Here is a 25,657-nt window from a genome sequence, read left to right on the forward strand (position 1 = left end):
TGTCACCAGTGGCTCTGGACCTAATGCCTTCATGAAATTTGTTTCAAACACACTCTGGGCAGACCTGTTGCTATCCTAACTCTTCATGCCTCACATTGAGTGCCAAAGAAGACTACTGTGGTACAGGAATAGTGTTCTCCAATTTGTTATTCCCACTGAAACACTCCAAACCACACACACTGCTCAATCACTACCTTTCCCCCTCTCCCCTGCAGCAGGTTGGAGAGGAGAACTGGACACACAAACAGTAACAGCAACAATAAAAGTGACAGAAGGTACAAGTAAACAAAACCCAGGCAATTCACACATGACTGCTCACAGACCTCTCCCCTTCCTCCTCCTCCCTACCTCCCAGAAACCCCAGCAATATCCAAGCACTCCCTCCAACATGCTACCTGACAAGGAAGGAAGCCCTTCTCCAGTCCCTGAAAAATGACATGAGGTGGTACAAAACAACCTTTGGGTCCAAACCGTGCCCCATCTGGCTGCTGCAAAATTTAACTCTATGCCAGCCAGACCTCAGACATTATCTATCCCTTATTTGATATCACACTTTTTTGAGTGCCAGAAAACTTAAGAATTACTTAGGTATTTTCTTTACAGCAGGTAGTTTTACAGTTGCACACACTGCCTACCAAATTATAGGGCAAGATATTTTAATGCAAATTACAAATACTCCCCACAGTAATCTTTATAAAGAAAAGAACAATACAGACTTTATTGGATTTGGTGATGCTATGAGAATGATCAGAGTAATTGTTTTGAAATCAATTTTCTCCTAAGAACCTTTTTGTTTGAGTTTTACAAGAGTTTTTATTCCCATGAAAGCCAAAGATGGTGACTAAAGTCAGAGACTGTAAACTAAATATCATGTCAATAGATTTTCATTCCATACAATTAACTCACCATAATATCTCCCTTCAAAAGCTGGGCAGGGTCTATAGCAATGCAGATTCGACTTTGATTTTCTGACCCTATGCTACTTGACAGGAGAAAAAAGAATACATGGTTTAAATACACAAAAACACAAACAAGAAACCCACAAACAAACTACAAAAGGCCATGTAATTCTGCCATAATGAAAACTAAAACCTAAATTCAAACATAATGGAAAATGCTTACAACTTACTATATTCCAGATGTATAAACTGGTTGCATAGCCTGGTATAACTTCAAAAACGGCCGACAAGCTGAAAAGAAGACAACAAAAAAGGGTGTTTTGTAATATTCAGATACAGGAAAACAATTACAACTAGGAAGCTTCATGCATATCCAGAATGAGCAAAACAGCACACAAGTGGCAATGCTGGACCATCAAAATACCCTTCAAAGCCTAATTGGCTAAAAGGTATTTTATTGTATTGTATTGCACTGCAGACTAGTTCAGATTTCAATAGGGAGGGACTTTAAAGGATTCTAGTAAGGAAGGAAAAAATGTTCTGCAAGAAAACAAAATTATTAAAGGAAGAATGATAATGGCTAAAAGAAAACAAACACCCAACACAAAAATAAAATAATTTTCAAAATAAACGAATTATTTGATCTTCAGTTTTGTTTCAAAATTAATGAGGCCCTTGAATTTCAAACTAGAACAAACAATACCCTAACTTTACTAAAGCAGTTATTTTAGAAAAAATCAGACTAAACAACGACAATATAATCATTGCAGATCCATGCTTATTATATTACAAAGGACCAGTGCTATTTAACTTTCAGATAATAAAAATGCAGCAACACAAAACTGTTACGTAATCATAAATCATTAAGACCTCCAAGTTCATAAAGTCCAACCATATAACTTGGATTCTTTTACTGTGCTCTAGCACATCATCTCATTTTAATTTTAAAGCCACTTAGGATAGAAGCCACGTTAGTAGCACTGGTGAGGCCACACCTCAACTACTGTGTTCAGTTCTGGGCCACTCACTTCAAGAAAGACACTGAAGTGCAGCAGTGTGCCCAGAAAACGTCAAGGGAGCTGGTGAAGAGCCTCCACACATGTCCTATGAGGAGAGGCTGAAGGAGCTGGTTGTTTAACCTGGAGAAAAGGAGTCTCAGGGAGACCTTATCACTCCCTACAAGTACCTGAAAGGAGGTTGCAGCAAGGTGGGAGTCAGCCTCTTCTGCTGGGCAATGATACAATAAGAGAACATAGCCTCCCTCAAGCTGCACAGAGAAGGTTTCTTTTGGACAGCAGGAAGAATTTTTTCACTGAAAGGGTTGCTAAACTTTGGAATGGAATGCCCAAGGAGGTGGTAGATTCACCATCCCTGTAGGTGTTCAAGAAATGACTGGACATGGCACTTAGTGCCACGATCTAGTTGATAAAGTGATGATGGGTCAAAGGTTGGACTCAATGAACTTGGTCGTTTTCCAAACTGAATGATTATGTGTAATTATATAAGTACACCCTATCCAGACAGCTTTTCCACACAAAATACAATCTCAAATCAGAAAACAGATTATATTTATAATCATTTCCCAAAACAAAGAGGAAATGACTGTAAAACCTGACAAGGTTCTCAGATCCTTCGCAGTATCAGGGAGCACGACTGTTCAGAGATAGGCAGACATGAATAGCATCAACTATTCATCTAATAAAGAACAAGATATTGATTTCACCTGCTCCAATTTTTTCTCTTAGAATGCTTCTCTTCTGGTTACTTTATTGGGAATATTTGGATGGATATCAAGAAGATATTAATTCTATTTTGACATTCATGCAGGCTTTCTAGAAAGTTCCAAAATGAAACAAGACTTTGATCCTACACCTGAATAGGAAAAATTAGGTAATTTACCTCCCCCAGCATCTAAGTTTGGGATGCCATGAAGGATAACATAGTGCAGGAAAAGAGGGGTTGCATTCATTTTCACAGATCCAGATAGAAGGCCACTTAAGAACTGCACATATCTGAAAACAAAAAGTTTATCTGAATTATATAAAACCACTACTATCAGGGAAATACATTATTTACACAATGGTATTTCCAGATTATGGGTAATAAATAGCACTGTGACAATGTACACAACTTCAAAACAATAATCTTCACAAAACAGCATGAAAAGACACTTAAATTTACCACTGTATTAAATCCATGGCTGTTACATTGTTATTGTTGATATCTTTATTTTAGTCATTAACACTATTACTCTAAGTAAGAAACTAAGTAGAAGAGACAGTAAAGTCAATTGATTTGGTATACAGTCCTAGTTACAACCGTAGTCTTAAATGTCTTTCACAGCAGCAGGATATAGGTCCCATCCAATTTACAGCAAGGTTATCTTCATTAAAACAAGAGCAAGTGCCCTTGTCAGGAATCTTATCATTATGGGCAATGCAGTCAAATAATAACTTCATAATGAGAAGCGATCTCATTCAGCACAAACAAGAGGAAAACTACCCCAGCAATGTGAAAATTATTCTATTTCTGTGACTTAATAAGTGGTTTGGTCACAAGCTCATGAGCAAATACATGCAAGTAAACATTACTGCAGGGTCTTTAATTTTTCCACTGGCTTTGAGTCCCTTTTTCTTCCATGCCTATTAGAAGACCTTCATTCTTCCATGCCTATGAGAAGACCTTCATTTAACTTTATTCCCAGCAAAGTATAGAGGAAAATCACCTCTTTTTCACCTTTATGCAAAGATCTCATTAAGTCAGCTCCTGGTAACATCACAACTAAGGATATCCTGCCAAGTAACAACAGCTTTACTACTCCAGAATGAGGGTTGTGATTTAAAAAAGGTTTCGTTTTACAGAGAGGTTGCAAAGCTCAGCTTATTTTAAATGTTAAGAAAAGGCAACAATTTTTTTGTTTTCTCCTTCAATCTGAAAAGATTTGGCACATCAAAAGCATAAATTTTACAAATTGATAAAAAAATGTGTTAAAATGTTTTGTCAGCGACCTCTCATGACTTTAATAAATTAGTTTATTAATATCAGTGTGAACATTTTCTTTCTACCAGCTTTAATTATTACAAAAATTTGACAGAATTTTTGAAAACCTTTTTCAAAGCAGTGCACTTAAGGGACCTACAGACAGTTACATTATTTTTGAGAAGAGTGTTCAAAGATTTATCCTGAAGGTTTATAAAACTTTTTTTTATTCATACGGAAGGTCTCTATCTGCATTAATCACTCAGACAAATCTTCAACTGCTTACCTGAGAATGGATTCAAATTAGATCTGTTGATCTGGTGTAGATCATTGTTACAGTATCCAACTAGCAGTAGGGAAAAGCTAAGTGACTTAATGGCCACTATTTACTTTTATCTGGACAAGATTTAGTGGAGAAAAGGTTTCAAAATGTGAAAAATAGATGTATTTTCATATTTTACAATTTTGAGACCACTTAAATTACACCCATTAATATATCAACTGGGTTTTAACAAGGACATCACTAATTAATTACCCAGAAATGGTTTCAGAGAAAAAGCATATTAATAGGCCACTGACAGATCAGAATGGGAACAAAGGAGTATAAAATTATTCACAAATATTAAGAGAATTGGTTTTCCTTTCACTGCAATAAAATTAGTGGCCACTGCTAGGCTAGGCAAAGGTAGGAGAGGTGAGATTCAGGAGAACAGTTCTGACAAACAGTTTGGAAAACCACTTTTGTTCTCATGAGAAATAACATTCCGAAGTATGTGTATGTCTGGAAGATGGTAAGAGCAGCACAAGTTCAGTACTGGTGAGCAAAGATGTTAACTCCATCAGTCAGGAAGCAAACTGAGTATCTCTGAGGTCCTCTCCACGCAGTTAACCCCAGAAGAACTAAGCAAGTGTCCTTGAAAGGAGTGTAAAAAAGACAGATGCAACCATTTATGCCTATTTGATATCTAGCTTTAGGGCTTACATACAGTTCACTTAAGTTAGTAGCTACTGAACCTTCCTGTCAACATGGTTGAAAAACTGCCCTGATGCACAATTCACAGGCTGTTTTGGGGGTTCCTGGCTCTCACAGAAAAATGCCTGCTTCCTAGGGCTTCTGGATGGGAAGACTAATATATCTCTTCCTTTTTGCTGCTATGGTTCACACTTCTGTGTCTGGTAGGCAGCATTCTCAAATCCTTATTATTGAAATGCAATACACACACATGCAAGCATAAAACTGAAACAAAAAAAGGCTAGTTAACTTCTACTTATGAAAGTTTATTTCAAGTCTAAGAGAATGTTGTGTTACTATTTTTGAAGTTAAAAGGAGCTGTGCATGTCAACTATTGGGTTAAAAAAGTAACTGGTAAGTTTTTATTTAGAGATTAACAGAACGAAACACCTTACACTAGTTGCTACAACTGAGTTTTCTGTTTGAATTACTGGTAAACTCTTATATTTTAAACAATTTCTAAACAACCTACTGCATTCACATGGATTAAGACAAAAAAAATAAACAATAATTACCAAATTAAACCCAGATGATATTTTATATTTCTAAAAGAGATTCATCTATATCACAATTACTTGTCGTATGGATATCAGTCTCTTTTGGCACTGAATCCTTCATCAAAACAAGGTACTGAGTGAACCCCGAAACTATTCCCTTTCCAAAGTGTTTATTACTTTGAATCCTAACTCAACCTTTGTCACACAGGCAGACTGAAAACCTAACTCATCTAGATAAACATAATGAATATTGCATGCTTTGACAAACACTTACTAGCATGGGCATGGGGCAAGTGCATAATCTGCAGATCCTCTAAACAAGTAGTAAAAACATCTTGATTGCACACTAATCAGCATACTTTCCATTCTCATTATGTCACAGAAAAATGAGTTTATTGTTATCCTGGAACAATCAAGATTGTGATACCTCTTTGCTAACAAACAGTGCAGTAAGAACCCATTTAGACAACACATTGGTACAAAAGTCTTGTCTGTCTTGGACCACATGCAGGAACTGAAGGAGAGATCTTATTAATCAAGGAATATTAATATAAAATAAAGTGCTGAGAATTCAGGAAGCACTAGAGGATCTTCTGGAAATAGTCTTCACATGGCTGGGGAGGGAGTAAGGGATGGGAGCATAAGATAATGATGACATTTCCTACTGATATAAATTAGAAACAAATTGAATACCTTCTTTGGGACGGCTGCATTAAAGCTGAAACTTTATCATCAAAGAATTTCTTCATAGCAAATCTGTCTAGAGCCTGATCAGCACTGTCAAGAAAGAGACACACGTTATTCTGCTTCAATGTTATCTTGAAAATACAACAGGTTACTGTTAAAAATATGCAAAACTATTTGGAAGAAAAAAAGGAGGGAAGTAAAGAAAAAATAAAAAAAGAAGCCCCTAACTAGCAACTCCAGTAATTCGGAGATTGTGGACAATGATGTTTATTCCACTGGCACCTTTTCATTCAACATCTTAAGATAGTTTCCTTCCTGAGCAAAGCACCTACTTCCTTATTCAATTAACTGAAGTGCATGAATACATTGAAATCACAATGCAAAAAAACTTTGGCAAAACCAAACAGTACAGGCTCCCAAAGGAGGATACTCGCCATAACTTCTTGAATGTTGAGCCACTGGGGAGCTCTCTCTATAAAATACAAATTTATTTTCTTTTTCAGAAAGAACTGGAGTACCAGAACAGTAGTTCATTTAAGCAGGCAATAATTCATTCAGCCTTTGTTTCCTGGACCCTGAACCATCAAGGAAGAGACTGTCTTTGAAAAACAACTATTTTACATCAGACAACCACAAACTCTTCAAACACACAATCAAGGAGCAATGTATTCAAAAAAACCAAAAACATTCTCCTCTATTCTCTATCCAGAATGGCTTTTATGTGGGTCTTTTTTGGGTGAAGAAGGCAAGAGACTACAGAAGAAAAAAAAAAGTGCCAAAAATCAGTAAGAATGCTGTTAATCACATATGCCAAGTAACATGCTACGGTGATTCTTTTATATCTATTCCAGATAAAAACAATGTCTCGTAACAGATGTATTTTACAGTTTTAATTTACATCAGAACATAAAAAAATCTGGACGTTCCAAAATATAAAAACAGACCAGAATCTCAATTTTTAAATTCCACAACTAGTTCAACCTAAATAAGTTCAGAGGAAAAAAAATTGTGCAAAGTACATATATGCATATAAGGATAAAAATGAAATTTATGCCCTCTCAAAAATTAATCAGAAGATACCAATTGTCTTGACAGGGTGCTAGATCAGGCTATAAAGTCAAGTCTTTTCTTCACGGGTGTTAAAAATTACATAGTGTGTACTTCAAATATTTTTGACCCAAAACCTCTTTCTCACCCAATCCATGATATATCTTCATAAATCTTCACCCACACTGCCATCCAGAATTTAGGCAGCCCATTCCTAATTGGCCTAAAACTGCTAGCATTTTGCTTGTTAAAATGGAGTTTACCAACAATTGCAAAGAGCTGTTTGACTTCATTAAATTTGATGACACATAATTCCTTCTTAATGAGAAAATTTGATATTACAACATGTAAGCAAAGGGAGGTGGCATCAATAAGGATTTTTCATAGAATCATAGAATGGTTTATCTTGGAAACAACCTTAAAGATCATCTTGTTCCAAGTCTCCTGCCATGGGCAGGACACCTGTCACCAGACCAGGTTACTCAAGGACTCATCCACCTTGGCCTTGAGCACTTCCAGAAATGCAGCATCCACAGCTTCTCTTGGCAACCTGTTCCAGTGTCTCACCACTCTAACAGTAAAGAATTTATCCTTTATATTTAATATCTAATCTAAATCTACCCTCCTTCAGTCTATAGCCATTACCCCCTCGTCCAATCACTGCCTTACTTACTCCACCTATCTTGTAGGGCTCCTTTAGGTACTGGAGGACCACCAGAAGGTCTCCTTGGAGCCTACTCTTCTTTCAGACTGAGCAACCCCAACCCTCATCCTTAGCCTGTCTTTACAGCAGAGCTGCTAAGCCTAAATTCACAGGATTTCACTAAGCCTAGAGTTTTTTGGTGTGTTGCCATGGTTCAGGAATGGAATTCCCAAATTTAGTGCTCTTACTAATGCTCTTCAAACACACTGCTGCTTGCGCTCTCCCTCCTCTCCCCTTCCCCTGCAGTGGGATGGAGAGGAGAATTAGAGGCACAAAAGCAAAGATCACAGATTTTGATCTTTGAATGAGAAAAATTTATTGGACACAGGATTGAGATAAGAAAATGAACAGTGACAACAATACTAATGACAGAGGGTAGAAGAAAGGAAACAGTATTATTGCTCACTGTGGAAACCCCCAACAATAGACAATGCTGGATGGCTCTCTCTGCCACACTTTCTCAACCAGAAGGGACCCCTTCTCCCTTGAAGGATCTCCTTCCCCCTACCCCAGCAACTGGCCATATTCCCTCAAGCATGCTGAAAAAATTAACCCTGTCCTGGCCACAACCAGGACACCTATGCATGCTGACAATTCACAACTTCCTGTAGTGTGAACATCTTCAAGGTCTTATAAGTATCATTTCAGACACAGCAGATGGCACTCTTAATAGCTGCACCTGCAGTAATTTCTGCTTCTGCAAGGCTGCTGTGTACCAATTTCAAGAGTCTTGATAATGCTAAGCATATAGCTGGGAAACCCCCAAGCTCATCCTTACGCAGAAAAATTAAGTTTTGGATAGCACTGCCAGATATCCAGAAAGTTAAAGAGGGCTTCCAAGCTCACTCCTCTCCTGCAGCTTCACTGGAGGAATTCTGAATTTGTCTTGGATAAAAGGTGATACCTTTCATTGCTGGGCTTAACAAAACAACACCTGAATGTGACTGCAATGGTGTTATTAAAATTATTTATAGCAAAGTACCACCTTTAAGGACGACATAATACTGAAATTACACCACAACAACTGTACTACCCTCACTTGACAGTTTTTATCATTCACAATACTTCTCAACAAAACATGAAATTAGGGAAATCACTGAAGCAAGTGATGTTTTACTACACCTATTGGTGTACACAATGCACTTAGTTTCTTGGCCCATAATTACTTATAAATTTGGTTTACCCCAATGAACACAGATTATTTATAGGATTCTAGTTTGACTGACATCCATGAGTAATTTGCCATCAACCTCTAGTGATTCAAGACTACATCAAATACAGTAGTGGATCAAATCTATTACTGACAGGCTGGTGTGAATTCAGGACCAAATCTGATTTAACCATTTACAGTGTATTCTTATTTTATGACATTTATGTATGTATATGAATAAAAATCCCCAAGGGAAAACAATGTTAGTAGAAACCCTACAAAAATCTCCAAAATGCATTTCATTCTTTTTGAGACCATTTGTCAAATTGTATCTTTTTTGATATAAACTGTCAATTGTCATTTCATAATTTGAGCACTCTGAAAGAAACAATTAAAACCAAGTAATCAGACACCTACTGTTCAAACTGACTGCAAAATAAAGTCTAGATTACTTCTTACACTTCATTCTGCACTTTGATCAATGTCTAGGAATTCCCTGTTCAAACACTGTTTCCACATTCTAATAACAGTTTTGCTTAAGTACTTAAGGAATAATTTCTCACCAATTGGATGTGGCAAATAGATAGGTTTTAATAGAATAAAGATAATATCATTACATAAAAATGGCATATTCTATCATTCATCTAAAAACATCCTTTAGAAAAGTTTTCTGCAAACCAATAAAATCTCAGTTTCAAAGGGACCTTAGGCTGTCACCTAATCCAGTCTCCTGCTGGAAGAAGGATGATAAGAAAACTCATGAAAGCACACTGTTAAGAAAGATGTGCTACAAAATTCTTTGAGAAGAAAACCTGACAAACTATAAGCTGACACACAGTAATAACCTAAAAGGCATTTTTCCCAATGTTTATTGTAAAAAAAACTCACAACATGCATTATTCACACTTACCTTGCAGAAACATTGGTAAAGTGCATATACGATGATATGACTACACCTATCCTTCCTTTTCCTCCCTGTATTAGGAAAAAGGGAATGGTAACTTATATTATGTATTACATTACTGAGCATTATTTTATTTAAGACCCATACTAAATACAATTTGAAGGCAAGAGATTCAGAGTCCTTTTGCTCATGCACCCTGTGGTGATGGAAAGGTGGAAATAATGGGCAGCAGCTTATCTGCCGATGCAAGCTGGCTGACAAATGCCATAAAGAAAAAACACTAAGAAGGATTTCTATGTGAATGCCTGTCAAATCTTACCAATTAAGAGGAATTAACTGGGAAAAAAGAAAAAAAATTGTTCAAACTACTCTAATTTTGTATTATTTTTTCCAGAGATTGTTCACAACAAGTCTAGACAATATTGCAATTCCCAGGATGAAATGCTATAAAACACCTATTTTAGAAAGAACAGGCCTTTCTGGCAGGTTTTCACATTTTTATCTCCCCAACACCTGAGATTAATAGTAACTGATATTCTATGGACCATTTTTTAAATGTATTTTTAAATAATTTACATGACAAATGCAAATTTGTCAAATTTATGCTTGTTAAAACTTTAACTAGCAATTATCAACAAGTAATTCTCACAGATTTCAAAATAATATCAGCCTCTCAGCTGATAGGCTGTATCTATCTGTGGCTGAGAACCTGTATTAGGCATTAATCAAGAATATGCATTATCAATTTGTATATGATTGCATACCTAGAAATACTTTGTTCCCTTTTCTTTTGTCCCATGTATGGGCCATTCTCATAGCTGCATTACTGCAACTAGTAAGATTTCAAGTGTTTCACAGAATAATGACACTCTGCCTGGAAGAAATTTGGGACTGGAGACCATATAACCTGACTTGAAGAGAAGTTTCCATCCCATTACCACCATAATTTAGTTTAGAGTAACATCTGCCAGTGATACAGAGATAGGTTTGCCTCAAGTGTCACGAGCACAGCTACCAACCCAGCTCTGAATTAATTTTATCCAAATTTAACTAAGGTTTTTCTTTATTTCTGTTTATTGTGAGCAAGCAGGAGGAAGCAACACAGTGGACTGGTGGCCTTGCTCTAAGGCAACGCAATGATGCTGTCAATTAAAACCTTTCAAAAATATCCAGAAGGCCCTTAATGACTTCATTTCCTACAACCATACAAAATCTACAGAAATGATCTGTGATACAGTGCCCATCCTTATCCAGCAACAAAATTCATGAGTGCCACAGAACATGGAGAGTTTTCCATCAAGCTGGAAAAACCTCAAGCTTCTAAACACGTTTACAAGAGTAACAGTGACCTTTGATGAAGTAACATTGGTTTATACTGTATCTGAAACAAAAGCTAGGACTTTAGTCATAAAAAAGAAATCTTTAACAAGCATGAAAGGTCAAAGGATTTAAGCTTACTTATATCAACAGAACATCTGGCACACTGCTGCCAACATTGAAAACAGATCTAACTTTTTATTTTTTAAAATGAGAAGAGTAAAGGACAAGGTTTCTGAAAACAAACTCGTCCACTGCACTTACTCTGCAATGGATCACCACCACGTGTTGAGGATCATTGTCCAGCCAGGACTCCATAGCCTTGCAGATGGTGCACACCTTATCAAGAAGTGGAGCATGGAGATCAGGCCACCCCACATCCATAATCTGCAATTAAACAAGTAACATTTACAAGAGACACCTTGATCCTAGTATCACATACTAAAATCTGGATTCAAATAATTGCCATGGTTGAAAGTCTCCACAGCTTTTCCTATCTCAGATAGTCATGCAATTCAATTGTCATGATGCTTATAGGTCTCCTAAGTGGAAGAGGGAATTTGTTGTTTTTTAAGATACTAGGACTTTTATAAAAACAAACAAAAAACTTCCTCCTCCTCATCCCATCCCAAACTGACCAACCACTTAAAAGTGGCAACATTTCTGAAGGTCTTGATTTCTTAAAAGATTTTTCAGTTAGAAGTTCTGGTATTTTAAAACAGTAAATACAATCATAATAAGAACAAAGAATGTGTTTTTTTTTATGGCTTTCATTTTATTTTCAATTTATTTTCTTCACGTACAGTATGGTTACAGGATGTCAAAATTTTGTTCAGATTTCCTATTCACTACATAATAGTTTACTAAGCCTATTTTCATTATATGCATATTTACTTACAAAACATATGCAATACATACATATTATGCATTCAACATATGCCTAAAAAACCCATCCTTCATGATCAATAAAGCATGCAAAAAGTTAAAATTAAGACAGGTTTTAGTACTATCCTCAGGTGGCTTATCTCTGTAAATCTACTGCTGTAAATACACGTGTTACTCTGTCTGGCCCTATAACAGATGCTGAAGGGTATCTGTACACCATTTCTTACAACAAATGAACACAGTAATTGGTGTGAAGGAACAAGAGTCAGATATCAATCATTCTGACATTCCTTATGTCTCCATTGTCCAGAAAAGTAACTACTCAAAAGGAAATTCCTTATTTGAATCAAGTTCACTAGCTTCAGCTGGCTGTACATTACAGTATATAAGCCCAGTATCCTGTCACTGCACAAAAAAAAAGTATACTTGAAGTAAAATTTGTATCACCCAACAGAAGTTTTTCAGAAGTCACAAGAGGCTTCTGGTCCTGTGTGTAAAGTCTAAGAAAACAACAGGAATAGCTATGTAAAACACAGATCTAACAGACACAAAACAGAACTTGAGAAAAAAATAAAAAGGGATGCATGTGGGGTTTTTTTAGTATCTTCTAAAACTTCTTCTCTTATTCTGTATATCAACACTTTCATAGCTTCAGGCTTATCAGGCCATTTAAGTTGTATTTAACACTAGAAAGCTATGTTATAGAAGACAGTTGATACCTTTGGGTTAAGCTTGGCAAGGTCATACCTCTTTTCAGAGAGGTTTAATACCTGTTCAGAAAGAAAGAAAAAAAGCATTAACCATCAAGACTCTATAATTTATATACTAAATAGATGTATTTGAAACATAAATAGATGTATTTGAAACATAAAAATTACAAGAAACTACAATGATATGGATTCACGTTTGCCCACTGTTCTACTAAGCTAAATTAATATTTGACATCAGGTAGCACTAGTAAATGTATTTTAGGTATTCAGTTATTTTACAACAAAAATAAAGCTAAACTTAATTGCTCATTTTGAAAAAGGACAACTAAAATTCTACTACATCTTATTTATTTTGCATGGCTTTGAGTCAGAGGTAGACTGAGAGACCTGGCTACCATGCAATATAATGCAGAGCATAAGAATTAACAATGAGAAGTCTGGGAGGGTGGTACAGTGTTAAATATTTGAATTTGCGTGCCCGACAAGGAAGTATTGGTTTGTCAAAATTTGGCAGGGAAGATGACACATACCTATTTAACTATAGCTTAGCCTGAGAGATCTTCCAACTCCTCTGTTAACCCACTAAATAGCAAGTTACTCTTCACTTAGGGCTTAATAAGGAATAAATGAAGAGATGGACTGCAAAATGAACCAAAGAAAGCTGTGTATACAAGAGTAATTGACTTTTTAATTAGAAAGTGCCTTAAATGAGTATCAATCAGTAACAAAAAGCTGAAATATCATTACTCAAGAACTGAAACAATGCTAATAAGGCAGATTTCTCTTTCACTTTGTGGCTATTTTACATCTTGAGTTAGGTATAGAAGGCATAATAATTGAAAAAGTCTCATTAATTATACTGAGAGAATGGAATAAACAAGTCATAACCATGAGAAAGAGTAAACATGAGGCAAGTCCATTATACAGGTTTTTACTACCCAAGGACAATTTAAGAACCCTTTTCTAAAGTATAACACTCTTCTAAAATATTACCCTTTCATGTTAACCAGCACTCTCACCAGCTGTCTTAAGAAAAGAAGCCAAAAACTGAACAGGTTAAAGCAACTACATCACTGTACTTATCCTTCCTGAAATACCAATAGTAAAACTGGAATCAAATTAACACTGTATTCTATAATGACACTATGTTTTTGTAATTTCTATTAGCTGTCATAATTGGAAAACAAATTAACAGAGACAGCTGCAAATTAACAAATTAAGACAGAGGTGATACAGATCTCAGTACAGAATTCTTAAAATGAGTGCTAAAGTGTTAATTACCTAAAATTTTCCACAGGAAAAGAAGGCTTGTTTGACAAAAACTTTTTTATTCATATTTCTTACTGTATTTATATTTAAGGAAAATTAAAAATTCCTGTGTGTTGGGATACAGTCCTGTTCATGATGGGTATTTGTCAGTGCTGGGTCAGACACCAAACTCAAAGATGCTGTTGTATCCAAACCTCTGTCAAGCTACAGTGATCACACTGACATACTCCAGGAATCTCAACAGCACAGAACAGCAACCAGAAGATACAGGAACCAACATTTTGCATACAACAAAGCAAGATATCACAGAAGTCATTGAAGAGAAGTGTATGGTATAAATAGATGCCACTGTGTGTCATTCTTGGCTTGGCATTCTTGGTAGAGTTAATTTTCTTCACAGTAGCTTATATGGGGCTGTGTTTTGCATTTGTGTTGAAAATGGTGTTGATAAAACAGGGATGTTTTCACTATTATTGACCAATACTTACACAGTGTCAAGACATTTTCTTTTTCAAGAATTTTCTTTTTTTCTTTTCAAGAGCCATCATACTACCCCAGCAGGCTGGAATGTACCAGAAACTGGGGAAGGATATGGCCAAGACTGATGACCCCAAGAGACCAAAGGGATTTTCTATACCATATAACATGCTCAGCATATAAGCCTAAGGAAGGAGGAAGTGGTAACAATCAGAGTGGTGGTGTTTGTCTTCCCAAGTCATCATTCTGCATTATGAAGCCTGGCTGTCCTGAGGATGATTGAGCATCTGCCTGCCCGCACAAAACAATTAATAACTCTTTGCTTTGCTTGTGTGTAAAGCTTTTGCTTAATCTATTAAATTCTTACTCTCTCACTTTTACTCTTCCAATTCCCTCCCCGTTCCACTGGTGAGGAAGCAAGTAAACAGCTGTGTGGGGCCAAGTTACTGGTTGGCATTAAACCAAGACAATGGAAGATTAACTGCATCCTTTTTGGTCCATTTTTTGCATATCCTAGGCCTACTTATATTTTGGTACAAGAAAGAGGAGCATTAACCTCAGTGTCTAATTTTCATCTGTTGAAAAACTCATGTTTCTTCTGGGAGCCAAAGCCTACAGGGAATATGTTTTTTTTAGGATGTCAAATCAGAGAAAAATTTACTGTAAGCTATCTTTATTTATTTTTTTTTCATACTCTTCATAACAGACTCAAACAGGAAACAATGTGCTGCCTCCTTTCACTGTAGTGAAAGGAAAAGGATTAGATAAAAAATGACAAATTCGGATTTGTATATGTTCTGTTAGCTGAGACCCTGATCCAATACAAGAGTAGAGTTGTTCTCATCAACTTCAGCAGGACTGCTGAATTGCATACCATCTTGAGGAGATTTTGGTTGTTTTTTTTCCTTGCTGATATCCATGTGCCTTTTGAGAGACATGAACATCTCTTCAACATCTTGAAGAGATATTCAAAACATGAGAAACAAAAGGTAGTTTAAAAACAAGCTCAGGTTATCTTGCAAATTTGCAGAAACACATTTGGAGTAGATGGCATCAAGCTTTCTTTTTATCAAGACAGCTGATTTCTAAAGTACCCACTAGAAAATAAATTGATAAATAGAACAAAACTAAACAAAAAGTTTTTAAAAATATCAACTTTGCAAAAGAAACTGACTACAATCCCTCTCAGAGACAAACACTACAATCCTTTTCAGACACTAAACCAGACTTACCATATATCAGATTTTTGTAATACAAACAAGTATTAAAAGAGATTTAATTGAGAGACTACAAACTTACACTGTTATTGCATAGAAATGGCCAGAGAACAAGTGAATTTGAACCTGTAAAGTTTTACACACATGTCACCTTAAAGTATTAATATTGTGTGCCCCATGAGCTACCAGTGCCTGATGGAAGGAATGCCAAGGGCACCAAGGCAGCATGCTGAGGACATCAGATCACATTACAAGTTCAATATGGTTCATAATGCACCTATGACATCTCAGTTTGTGAGATAATGTGTTTAAATTATTAGTGGAATCTCTCCAGTAACTAATTTCTACTGTAAATAAAGTTCATGTTCCTGAAGTCATGGATTTAATTCTAACAGCTTACACACACTACCTAAAAAGACAGCACAAGAAAAAAAGTAAATAAAATATTGGCCTTATTTTAAATTCACCTTCATAGAACAAGATGAGACAATATATGCCAGGGAACTAGCCAGAAAACAGTACCAGAGATTAACAGCTTGTTGTCAACATTTAAAAATAAAAATAAATCTGCATACGGAGCTCACTACACATTTTATTGATTTCCTATAGAAAACTAAACAGCATGAAAAACGCACCTAAAACAAGTTAATGAGAAAGAGCTGGACAGAACACATCAACAGCAACCCTACTTTTACATGTTGCCTTCACAAGTGAAGACATGACAGTGAGAGACTACCAGACACCCACCCAAGAACCCAGATGTAGCTCACTGCTACAGAAGAACAACTCCACACTGCAGGATGTGTATCTTTTAAGAGCATGCTTTGTACAATGAAAATTGCCAGTGCAATTATTCTCCAGCATTTGACTATGTGTCATCACCACGGAGACTGCACTGCCCCAGCAAAAGAAAAAGTGTTTTCAATATCTGGCAGCTTAAAACACTACTGAAAATCTTGCACTTGCTTACGAGGCTGTTAAGATGGACCAAAGAGTGACTTTTAGTTTATAATGGTTTATGTGGACATGAAGCAGTCTTCCTGCAGGACAAAATAAGATGTGTCACAAATGGCTGATCTTACACTTACCAAGTAATTATCACCATGTTTGGATTTGAGCATTCGCGTTACTTCTTGTAGATTGTGGAGGTAAGTTTCCTCAGAACAGCCAGCAGGGAAGGATACAGCAATAATCCGTTCTGTGATGTAAGTGAGGTCAAGCTCATAGCCTTCCTCCATAATGTGATCAAAGTCTGCACTTCTGGGAAGAAAAAGATGTGGCAGTTTAGAGCAATGCAGCCAAGAAGAAACATGGCATATTAATGACAAGAAATTGCAACTTAGACTCCTACAGCCAAGCATCACATGTCTCCAATAATTTCATTACAATTACAACTCATTAAATGCCTACAGAGTTCAAAGTATTCAGTTCAGAACACAAATGGAGTTCTTCACCAGAATTCTTCACATCAAAACAGCGGTGAAAAAAAAACGCTTCAACCAATAATGTGGAAAGGCAGCAAAATGAATACAAGCAATTTGACAAATACTAGCACAACAAATTTGTGAGTCAAACAGAAATGTATAGGTACTTCTGTCTGTACACATCTCTCTGTAGCATTCTGCAAATGCTTTACAAATTGGAACCTTGACCAGCGATCTGTAAAACACTGCAGATCTTGAAGCAGGCTCTGAGTAAAACTGAAATGAATCTAAAACCAGTCCCCAAAGTACAACAAACATTAATGTAACTCAGTCAATTTAACTAGTTAGTCTACAAATACTTCTCTTTCTTTTCCAGGTGATGGGCACAATTTTGTCATTCTTAATAAAACATCAGAAGATCAGCTCAGTAAATATGCCTAGCTGTTTTTCTCATAAAGGCATTGCCTAGCAGGTCATATCTTGCAGGAGACTGAACTCACTGAAATCACAACCACAAAGAGCAAAGCCTAAACCCATAGCCGCACAATGTAACATACGTGTGACACTGCTAGATAAAGTATGAAATAAATACTTACCGTGATACTTTGTCACAACTGAAAGAGGAGTTCTTCAAAGCACCGGTGGAATTCTGGAACAAAGCAGAGAAATCAATCCAGAACCTTACTTGATGTCACTGATGTCAATGTTTCTACCTTTTTTCCTCATTCATGAGTTGAAAGATTATAACAAGAAGATATATTGCCCTATGATTTGAATGCAAATAATGTAGTTATACACAGGTTTTGTATAACTTTCCACCTCCTCTTCCAACTCACTACTGCCAGAAAAGTCTTTTGCAACATTTTTAATGCTCTTCTTGGTAACTGCATTAAGATTAGAGAAAACATACTGGGCTTTGAGAACATGTAACTTGAATTTTTGTATAAACCTGCAAAAGTAAGTTCCTCTCCACTGATCTTCTTTGAAATATATACTTCTGTATCAGACTCCTGAAAATTCACTCCTGAGAATGAGTTGTAGCTGATTTTTGTAGTTCCATTTGTTCAGTAATGGTAACTATGAATGAAAAAGTGAAAAACATTCTCCCTCATGAACCATAATAATAGAATTTGTCTCACCTAATTGTGGCTACCTCAGATTTAAGCTCCAGTGTGATTACCACACAAGTTCTGTATGTAACAGAGAGAAAGAGATATCCAGAGGGATATCCCACCAGGACAGGTTTAAAAAGAAAAAAACCCTAAAAAAGACAGCTATTACCATACAACATTAAATTAAAATAAACAATATTATTCAATTTACATTTAGCTGTGTCTGTATTTTTTAGCTTGTGTATACCTTATTTTATTTTTAATTCATACTTTTTTTTTTTTTTTAATTTAGCACTTAGATACGCATGTGCTTTCAGACAGAAAATCAGAAGCTCAATTTAGTATCATTCATCAGTAAATTAATAAGGGATTGATTTTTTTTTCCCTGTCCTGAATTCATACTTAATATACAGACACATGCACATAAAAGCTTGTTTATTAAGGGTTAGAGCTGGTAAACTAATAAACCATGTCTATTTTGGCTACACACAAGTATTCCGAAACCAAATAAACTGGGTTTGAATGGAAGATGTCTTAGAACTTTCCATAAAATGATGCTGTGTATCAAAATCTGGGAACAGCTAGGACATATACAAGCATGAAAGTTGCACATTTTCTTTCAAAATTCCTGAAAGTGAACTGTTCTGGCAAATTTTAAAGCACAACTGATAGTATAAGGTGCACTGTTGGGAATGATGAAATAGGAAAACCTTATAAATATGAGTGCTTAGCAAAAGATTTTGAAACCATAAGCAAAATAAAAATGATAGCAGTTTTCGACTGTGGGGCTGAGAACAACAATGTAAATGTTTGAGGCCTCCTTCCTTTGTTTAGGTAATGCCAATTGCCACAAATAACAAAGAAGCAAGCAGACACTCTCTTCCAAGTATGGCAGGAAAGGTTTAAAGATAAGGTTTAGAGATAAGAAAGCAATAAAACACGGCAATATAGCAATTCCTATAGGTTGCATGCAAATATTAGGAAATTTGTAGTAGATTGGTTAGTGGAAATTAGAATATTCAACACAGAAGAAGACTTGCGGTATTGTAAATGGGAAAATCACTCCCTTATTATTCTCTCTCTCTCTCTCTCATACCTCTCTCTCTGTCCTGCTCGGAGTTGTGGCTGGCAGCTCTTAGCAGCACCCTGTATACCCACACCCTTACAATAAACTGCAGACTTCAAGACCAAAATATAGAGAGCTCCTGAGTTTGTCCTGATGACCATCCCCACCAACAATAACGCCCACAGTGCACCTCACATAAGTGTTTGGTCCCAGTTTCACTAGTTTCTGTCTTTACTCAGACAACAGAGGTGGAAACTTCATGGTATTTTCAGCCTCTTTTTACCCAATCCCTTCTTAGAATTTTAAAGGCTTTAAATAATACACCATGGGTGCCAAAACAAGTAAATAACTATAACTGAAATTCAAGGCATAGCTTTTGGTGAATTTTGGTTTGGTTTTGTAAGTGGAAAGCAACTAGAAGCAGGACTCTCTACACTTCTTTGGTTTCTGTTGGTCATAGATGTATCCATTGCTCAAGAAACACTTCTGCCACTTACTAAAAAATTGGTAACTAAACTGCCATGTATGCTGAATAATCACACACCTAAAACACCTTACTCTGGTAAGAAAGTTAGTGATAAAATCACTCTCTATTTCACACTGTTGTGCCATATAAACTAGCAGAAATCCTAGTAGCATGCAGTGTATAAGCATATGAACAATAATATAATGCACACCACTAGCAAAAAAAAAAATAATAAAATAAAATAAAATAAAATAAAATAAAAATTATTAAGATATATATTTACTGTATGCATGCTGTGTCACCAAACCATCAGAATACAAGTTTCCTCAAATAGGATTCAGCAGCACAGGGCAGACCATCCTTGAAGGCAAATCATCTCCATGAAGTGAAGTGAAAATAAACAAACACTGTTTGTTTTCTGCTTGCTACACCCTGGAGAATAATGGCAAAAAATCTGACTAACCTTCCAAGACAGCAAATGCTATCCAGCATATCCCAGAACAGACAATTACACAGAAAATCTCAAAAAACTAGGTATGGTTTTTATTTCCTGACAACTAGCAGCAGTAGAGGAGATGCAGGGCAATAAAAAACAGTGGTTCTATATGCGGTGTTTAAACCACATTAAAAAAAATGGCTAAAAATTTAGAGTTTTAACTGCAACAGATTCAGTGAAACTAGTGGTTGATGTGTTGTGAATAGGACAGATCACCCTGAGATTATTCTTCTGTTAACTTCTCCCCATGATTCTTGTTCCCCTGCTTCCCTGGGACTGCCTGGAAATGCTATCATAACCAGTATACCTGACAGTATAACCAGTCATATAAGGGACAGTTTTCAAAAAAGTAAACACCTTCTATTCATATATTTATTCAGTTTTAAATAATTTTTCTATTCCAAACAATACCACATAGAAGTTATCTCTATGTAAGCAAGCGCAAGGAAGCCTTTGGACAAATTTATCAGCAGTTGTATGAAAGTCACCAAGTATAGGCAATAGCTTCTCAAAAAACAACCATTTTCTCTCCAGTCACAGGTTTGTATTAATAAGCAAATTCATTGCATCCAAGGCACTGTGTTATTGCCCTTTTCCAGTAAAAACTGAATCCATACAACCCTCTTCTTTGAAACACTGTATTGCTTCTTCTTATCCCCACTGACTCCTGTGCCTAGTACTGGGCTTATCACAGAGCTTGATATGCCAATTTTCTCAAAAATTAAGTCCTCAGACAAAACCATCTGTATTGGTTTTGCACAGCCTGGCTTTTGGTAGCAGGGAGGCCACAAAGATAGCTCCTGTGGGAAGCTGTTGGAAAAACCACATGTTTTGCTCTTAGCCAGAGAAGAGGAGGAGGTGAGAACATGCGAAGGAAACAAGATGGAGACACCAAGGTCAGTGCAGAAGGAGAGGCAGGAGGTGCTCCAGGTGCCAGAGCTGAGATTCCTCTGCAGGCTGTGGTGAGACCATGGTGAAGCAGCTGTGCCCCTGCAGCCCATGGGATCCATGGGGGATGCAGAGATCCACCCACAGCCCATGGGATCCATGGGGGATGCAGAGATCCACCCACAGCCCATGGGATCCACAGGGAATGCAGAGATCCACTCACAGCCCATGGGATCCATGTGGGATGCAGAGATCCACTCACAGCCCATGGGATCCATGGGGGATGCAGAGATCCACCCACAGCCCATGGGATCCACGGGGAATGCAGAGATCCACCCACAGCCCATGGGATCCATGGGGGATGCAGAGATCCACCCACAGCCCATGGGGATCCATGGGGGATGCAGAGATCCACCCACAGCCCATGGGATCCACGGGGAATGCAGAGATCCACCCACAGCCCATGGGATCCATGTGGGATGCAGAGATCCACCCACAGCCCATGGAAGAGGTGCCCACACTGGAGCAGGTGGATGCCTGGAGGAGGCTGTGATCCAGTGGGAGACCCGATGGAGAGAGGGGTCCCTGCTTCCAGGCTGGAGCAGCCTGCACTTGGAGGACTGCACCCCTGGAAGAGTGACCCACACTGCAGCAGTTTTGGGAGGACTGTCTGCCTGTGGGGGGAGTTCACGCTGCACCAGGTGTGGTTTGGCTGCTGCTCGTGAGAGTGGACCCACACCAGAATAGTTCATGGAGAACTGTCTCCCGTGGGAGGGACCCCCCCAGTCTCACAGGGGAAGGACTGCTCTCCCAGAGCAGCGGCAATAAATCTCGGTTATGAACTGACCAAAATCCCTATGCCCTGTCTCCCTGCACTGTCAGTGGGAAGGAGGTAGGGCCTGGTGGGAAATGGTGTTTTAAGGGTTTATTTTTATTTCTCATTATTCTCCTCTGATTCTGTTAGTACTTTGCAACCTAAAGTTGAGTCTGTTTAGTCACTTTCCAACCTTAAGCAGAGCCTGTTTTGCCCTTGAAGTGTTTTCTCCCAGTTCTTATCTCAACTCATGAAGCCTTCACTAACTCTTTTTTCCCTCTCCTTCTGCCCAGCTGTGGCAGGGGAGGGTGAGCAAGTGACTCTTGTGGGTGCCTGGTATTGGGCCAGTGTCAAACCATGACACCATTCCAGAATCCCCTCCTGCCGAGGCATGATATAGAACCTAAGAAACAGTTCCATATTTGATTCTGAATAATTTTCACCAGGTCACATAAGTTTCCCAGTATAGCCTGCTGCCAATGCAATTGTAGAAATTTAGCCAAGCAGTCCAAGTACACTAAAGCACAGATTGAATAAAACAGACTTTTGAGATCAGCCCTGTTTATTCACCTTCTTCTTACACCAAAAAGGGTGAATTTCTTCAGACCTGGCTTGCCTCAAATAGCAAGCTTGTGCTTGTCCCACACAGCAAACAGCATCTCATACCTTTATAATCTTACTTCGAGCCGCTTCACGGCTTCAGAGCAAAAACATGACAAAGGTCATATACAGGCCACCTCACACCATGTGGCACAGAGATGGCATTGAGACAGAAGGAATAAAAAATAAACTTTCTGCTAAATCCGTATCCCCTCTCTTATGATGAAAGGCTGTATCTCAAAGAAATTGAGAAAATCAAGTAAAAAAATAATGCCTGCAAAAAAAAAGTATCTGTAAAAAAAGTCATTATCTCACCTAGATGATCCTTCTCAACTTTTCCAATAACAGAATAAGGAAACTTGGGTTACAGCCAGTAGGTTTACATAGCTCACTAGGCTTACATACTTCATAGACTGAAGTCCTCTGTAGCAGAGCTTCAGACACCAGAAAGATTATGGAAAGGACAAAGAATGGAGTTCAGTTTTGCCCCATACAAATCATTTGCATTTTTGCATTACATTGTGTTATTATACAGCTCTGGAAAAGTAAATAAAAAACTTAATGTTCTGGAACTACTAGTTTCCAATACCAAAGCAAAACCAGACATGTGGGCCACACATGGGCTTAGAAGTACTATGTGGTATTATGACCTGCCCCTTTTGAGACTAGAATAAAAGACAGGCTAAGGAAGCCAAATGAAAAATCAAGCAGCTGCCTTTCCTAAGACCCTGTTGCTGGCACTGAACTATAATACAGTTGTATTAGTAGAATGAAAAAGTATCTGCTTAAAAGTTATCTCAGCAGAATATAAGAAAACCTGGTTTCAGGACTGGGGTTTTTCTCAACAGCTGAGTCAGCAGTACATCAACCATATATATCTTCCTTTGAAGAACTGCACTACTGAAAACTCAGACCAACAAGATCTGACATGCATTCACGTAGCTCATCTGTTTCTCTCCTGGGCTTCTTCCTGAATGAAAGCACTAACAGGCATAAGGATCAATGAGTAGAAACTACAACTATCTGACACATAAATCAATGACAAATATGTGACTTAAAGGTGTCAGGACATTTTGAAAGAATGACATGTATCTTCTTCAGATATAAGTATTTTATTTGTGCCTATCTTTAATGTTGCTATAAGTAACAGAGAATTTGATTAATCTACATAAAATTACATGGGTTTTAAACTGATTTTAATCATCTTATGAAACATTTTTTCCGTGTGATTGCTCACCATTCGAACAGCATAAATAAAAATACAAATAGAGTGACTCATCAACAGGATGCCTGAATGCATTTGAAGCAGATCTGTGATGTATTTTTATTCCTCAAGCCATGGACAGGAATCAGAAGAAATTATCCAGCCTATTCCAAGGCACAGTATAGCAGTTATATACACTCCAGCATACTGCAGAAAAAGATGGGGCAATGAACTACACTGATCACTGGACATAACAATTCCTACTGACAGAGTGAAACATGTTTGGATGTTTTGTCTGAGAACCCGAATTTGCATAATCTTTTGGCCTCTAGGTTTAGAATGATTCCAAGTGCAAAAAATATTCATGCTTTGTAAATAAAAATGTCCCTATGCTACTGTGTATCAATTCCTGCATTAAATATTAATTAAAAATATTGTTTTAGTTGACTCTACAGAAGATATTTATTTGTACTTCAAGCACTTATTTGTTTGAGAGCAAATTTAGTTTTGCTTTGTATACTGCAGTCCATAAAAATCCTGATCTGTTCCCCTGTGTAACAGCAGGACTCCAGACAGATGTGACCCTTGCAAGCAGCAGTGTCCGCAGAACTGATAAATCCCAGCTTGCTTTCTCTCTGACTCTTAGATGCTGGCAAAGCTGCTCCCATGATTTTTTCCTACAACAGTTCAGCCAAAACTGCCAGGCTCCCCAAATAAATTCACTATAGGGCTTTGTAATCCACCTCAGTGTTAACACGTTTGTTGGGCCCTTGGATATAGATCTGCAAGGGCAAGAAGGAACTAACCAGGGCAGAAAGATTATCTTCCAACTTACTTAGATTCAAGAAAACAGCCTTGCTCATGGCCTGAAAGCTCCTTGTACAGTTGGGCTATCTATTCATCATTTGGTCTCTTTTCATAACAGAGTAGGCGCATAACACATTTCTGCTACCAAGGACTCTTTAGAAAAAAATACTGAATGCACGTAAAGTCATTATTCATGTGAGAATGAGGTATAATTGTGTCTTACTTAGCGTAAAATTTCACAGGTATATATGCTCACATTTAGAAAACTGGATTTCTGATGCCTTAGTTCTACAATATCTCAAGACTAGGGGGTCACACAAAGCCTTGTGAGGTTAGCACCTAGCCCTAATCAGAACTATTGTCTTTTGCACACCTGTCTGGGTGAATCAGACTTGTGTCAACACTCAAATGACTGTGTTCCGCTACAAATCTATGGGGAAAACTAATATACCCATAGGTAAGTATTACTACTTTAATTATTTGAAAAGGAGCTTGTCTCAACTGACTAAAACAGTGTATGTGCTCCAGCTCCAGCTGTAGCATAGTTTCATTATCATGCTAGAGCTTTGAAACACCTCCTGAATGAGTACTGTTGACAGGCAATGTAATTAAACACAACAGATACAACAGAGTGTAAATGTTTTTGCATTAATTCACACCCACCACATTGTAGGGCTCTGTAGAAGTACGGTGTGGCATGACCAAGTAGCACCAGACACTAAGTTTTTGTATGTCATGTGCTCTGTTTCCTCTAAAGAGATAGTCACATGCAGAGTAGAAAGCAAAAAAAAAAGTGGTGGCAGAAGGAAAGCCTTCAGAGTGGATCTCCTGAGTTTCTCTCAGACCTAGTCAGGATGCAAGCGATCAAAACTGAAGTAAAGCTTTCACCACAAACTTAGTGCACCTGTTAACTAACAGAAGACTATGTGCATACAATTCTTGAATAGAAAGTGACAGAATCATTTCTGCTAACCTTTAGAGAAACACAAGTTCAATTTAGTTGTTTTAAATACACTAATATTAGGAA

General features: G+C 37.4%; 1 protein-coding gene across 5 annotated transcripts in view; it reads right to left on the reverse strand.

Annotated features, from left to right (window-relative positions):
* TNS3 (tensin 3) overlaps positions 1–25,657 on the reverse strand; it is a 185,138-nt gene that overhangs the window by 84,477 nt on the left and 75,004 nt on the right. For 3 of the 5 annotated variants that reach the window (XM_056486183.1, XM_056486180.1, XM_056486181.1), the window contains 9 exons: positions 17,774–17,826; positions 16,842–17,013; positions 12,800–12,850; positions 11,460–11,582; positions 9,885–9,949; positions 6,081–6,164; positions 2,799–2,911; positions 1,130–1,190; positions 907–982 (listed from right to left, as the gene is read on the reverse strand). In XM_056486183.1, coding sequence (XP_056342158.1) covers positions 907–982; positions 1,130–1,190; positions 2,799–2,911; positions 6,081–6,164; positions 9,885–9,949; positions 11,460–11,582; positions 12,800–12,850; positions 16,842–16,991 — 723 coding nt within the window. In that variant the 5' untranslated portion in view covers positions 16,992–17,013; positions 17,774–17,826. Of the gene's footprint in view, positions 1–906; positions 983–1,129; positions 1,191–2,798; positions 2,912–6,080; positions 6,165–9,884; positions 9,950–11,459; positions 11,583–12,799; positions 12,851–16,841; positions 17,014–17,773; positions 17,827–25,657 lie in introns of those variants that run through there. The other 2 variants (XM_056486182.1, XM_056486184.1) reach the window with 2 other exon arrangements.

The sequence above is a fragment of the Oenanthe melanoleuca genome, chromosome 2 (assembly GCF_029582105.1).
Source record: "Oenanthe melanoleuca isolate GR-GAL-2019-014 chromosome 2, OMel1.0, whole genome shotgun sequence".
NCBI classification, from domain to species: domain Eukaryota; kingdom Metazoa; phylum Chordata; class Aves; order Passeriformes; family Muscicapidae; genus Oenanthe; species Oenanthe melanoleuca.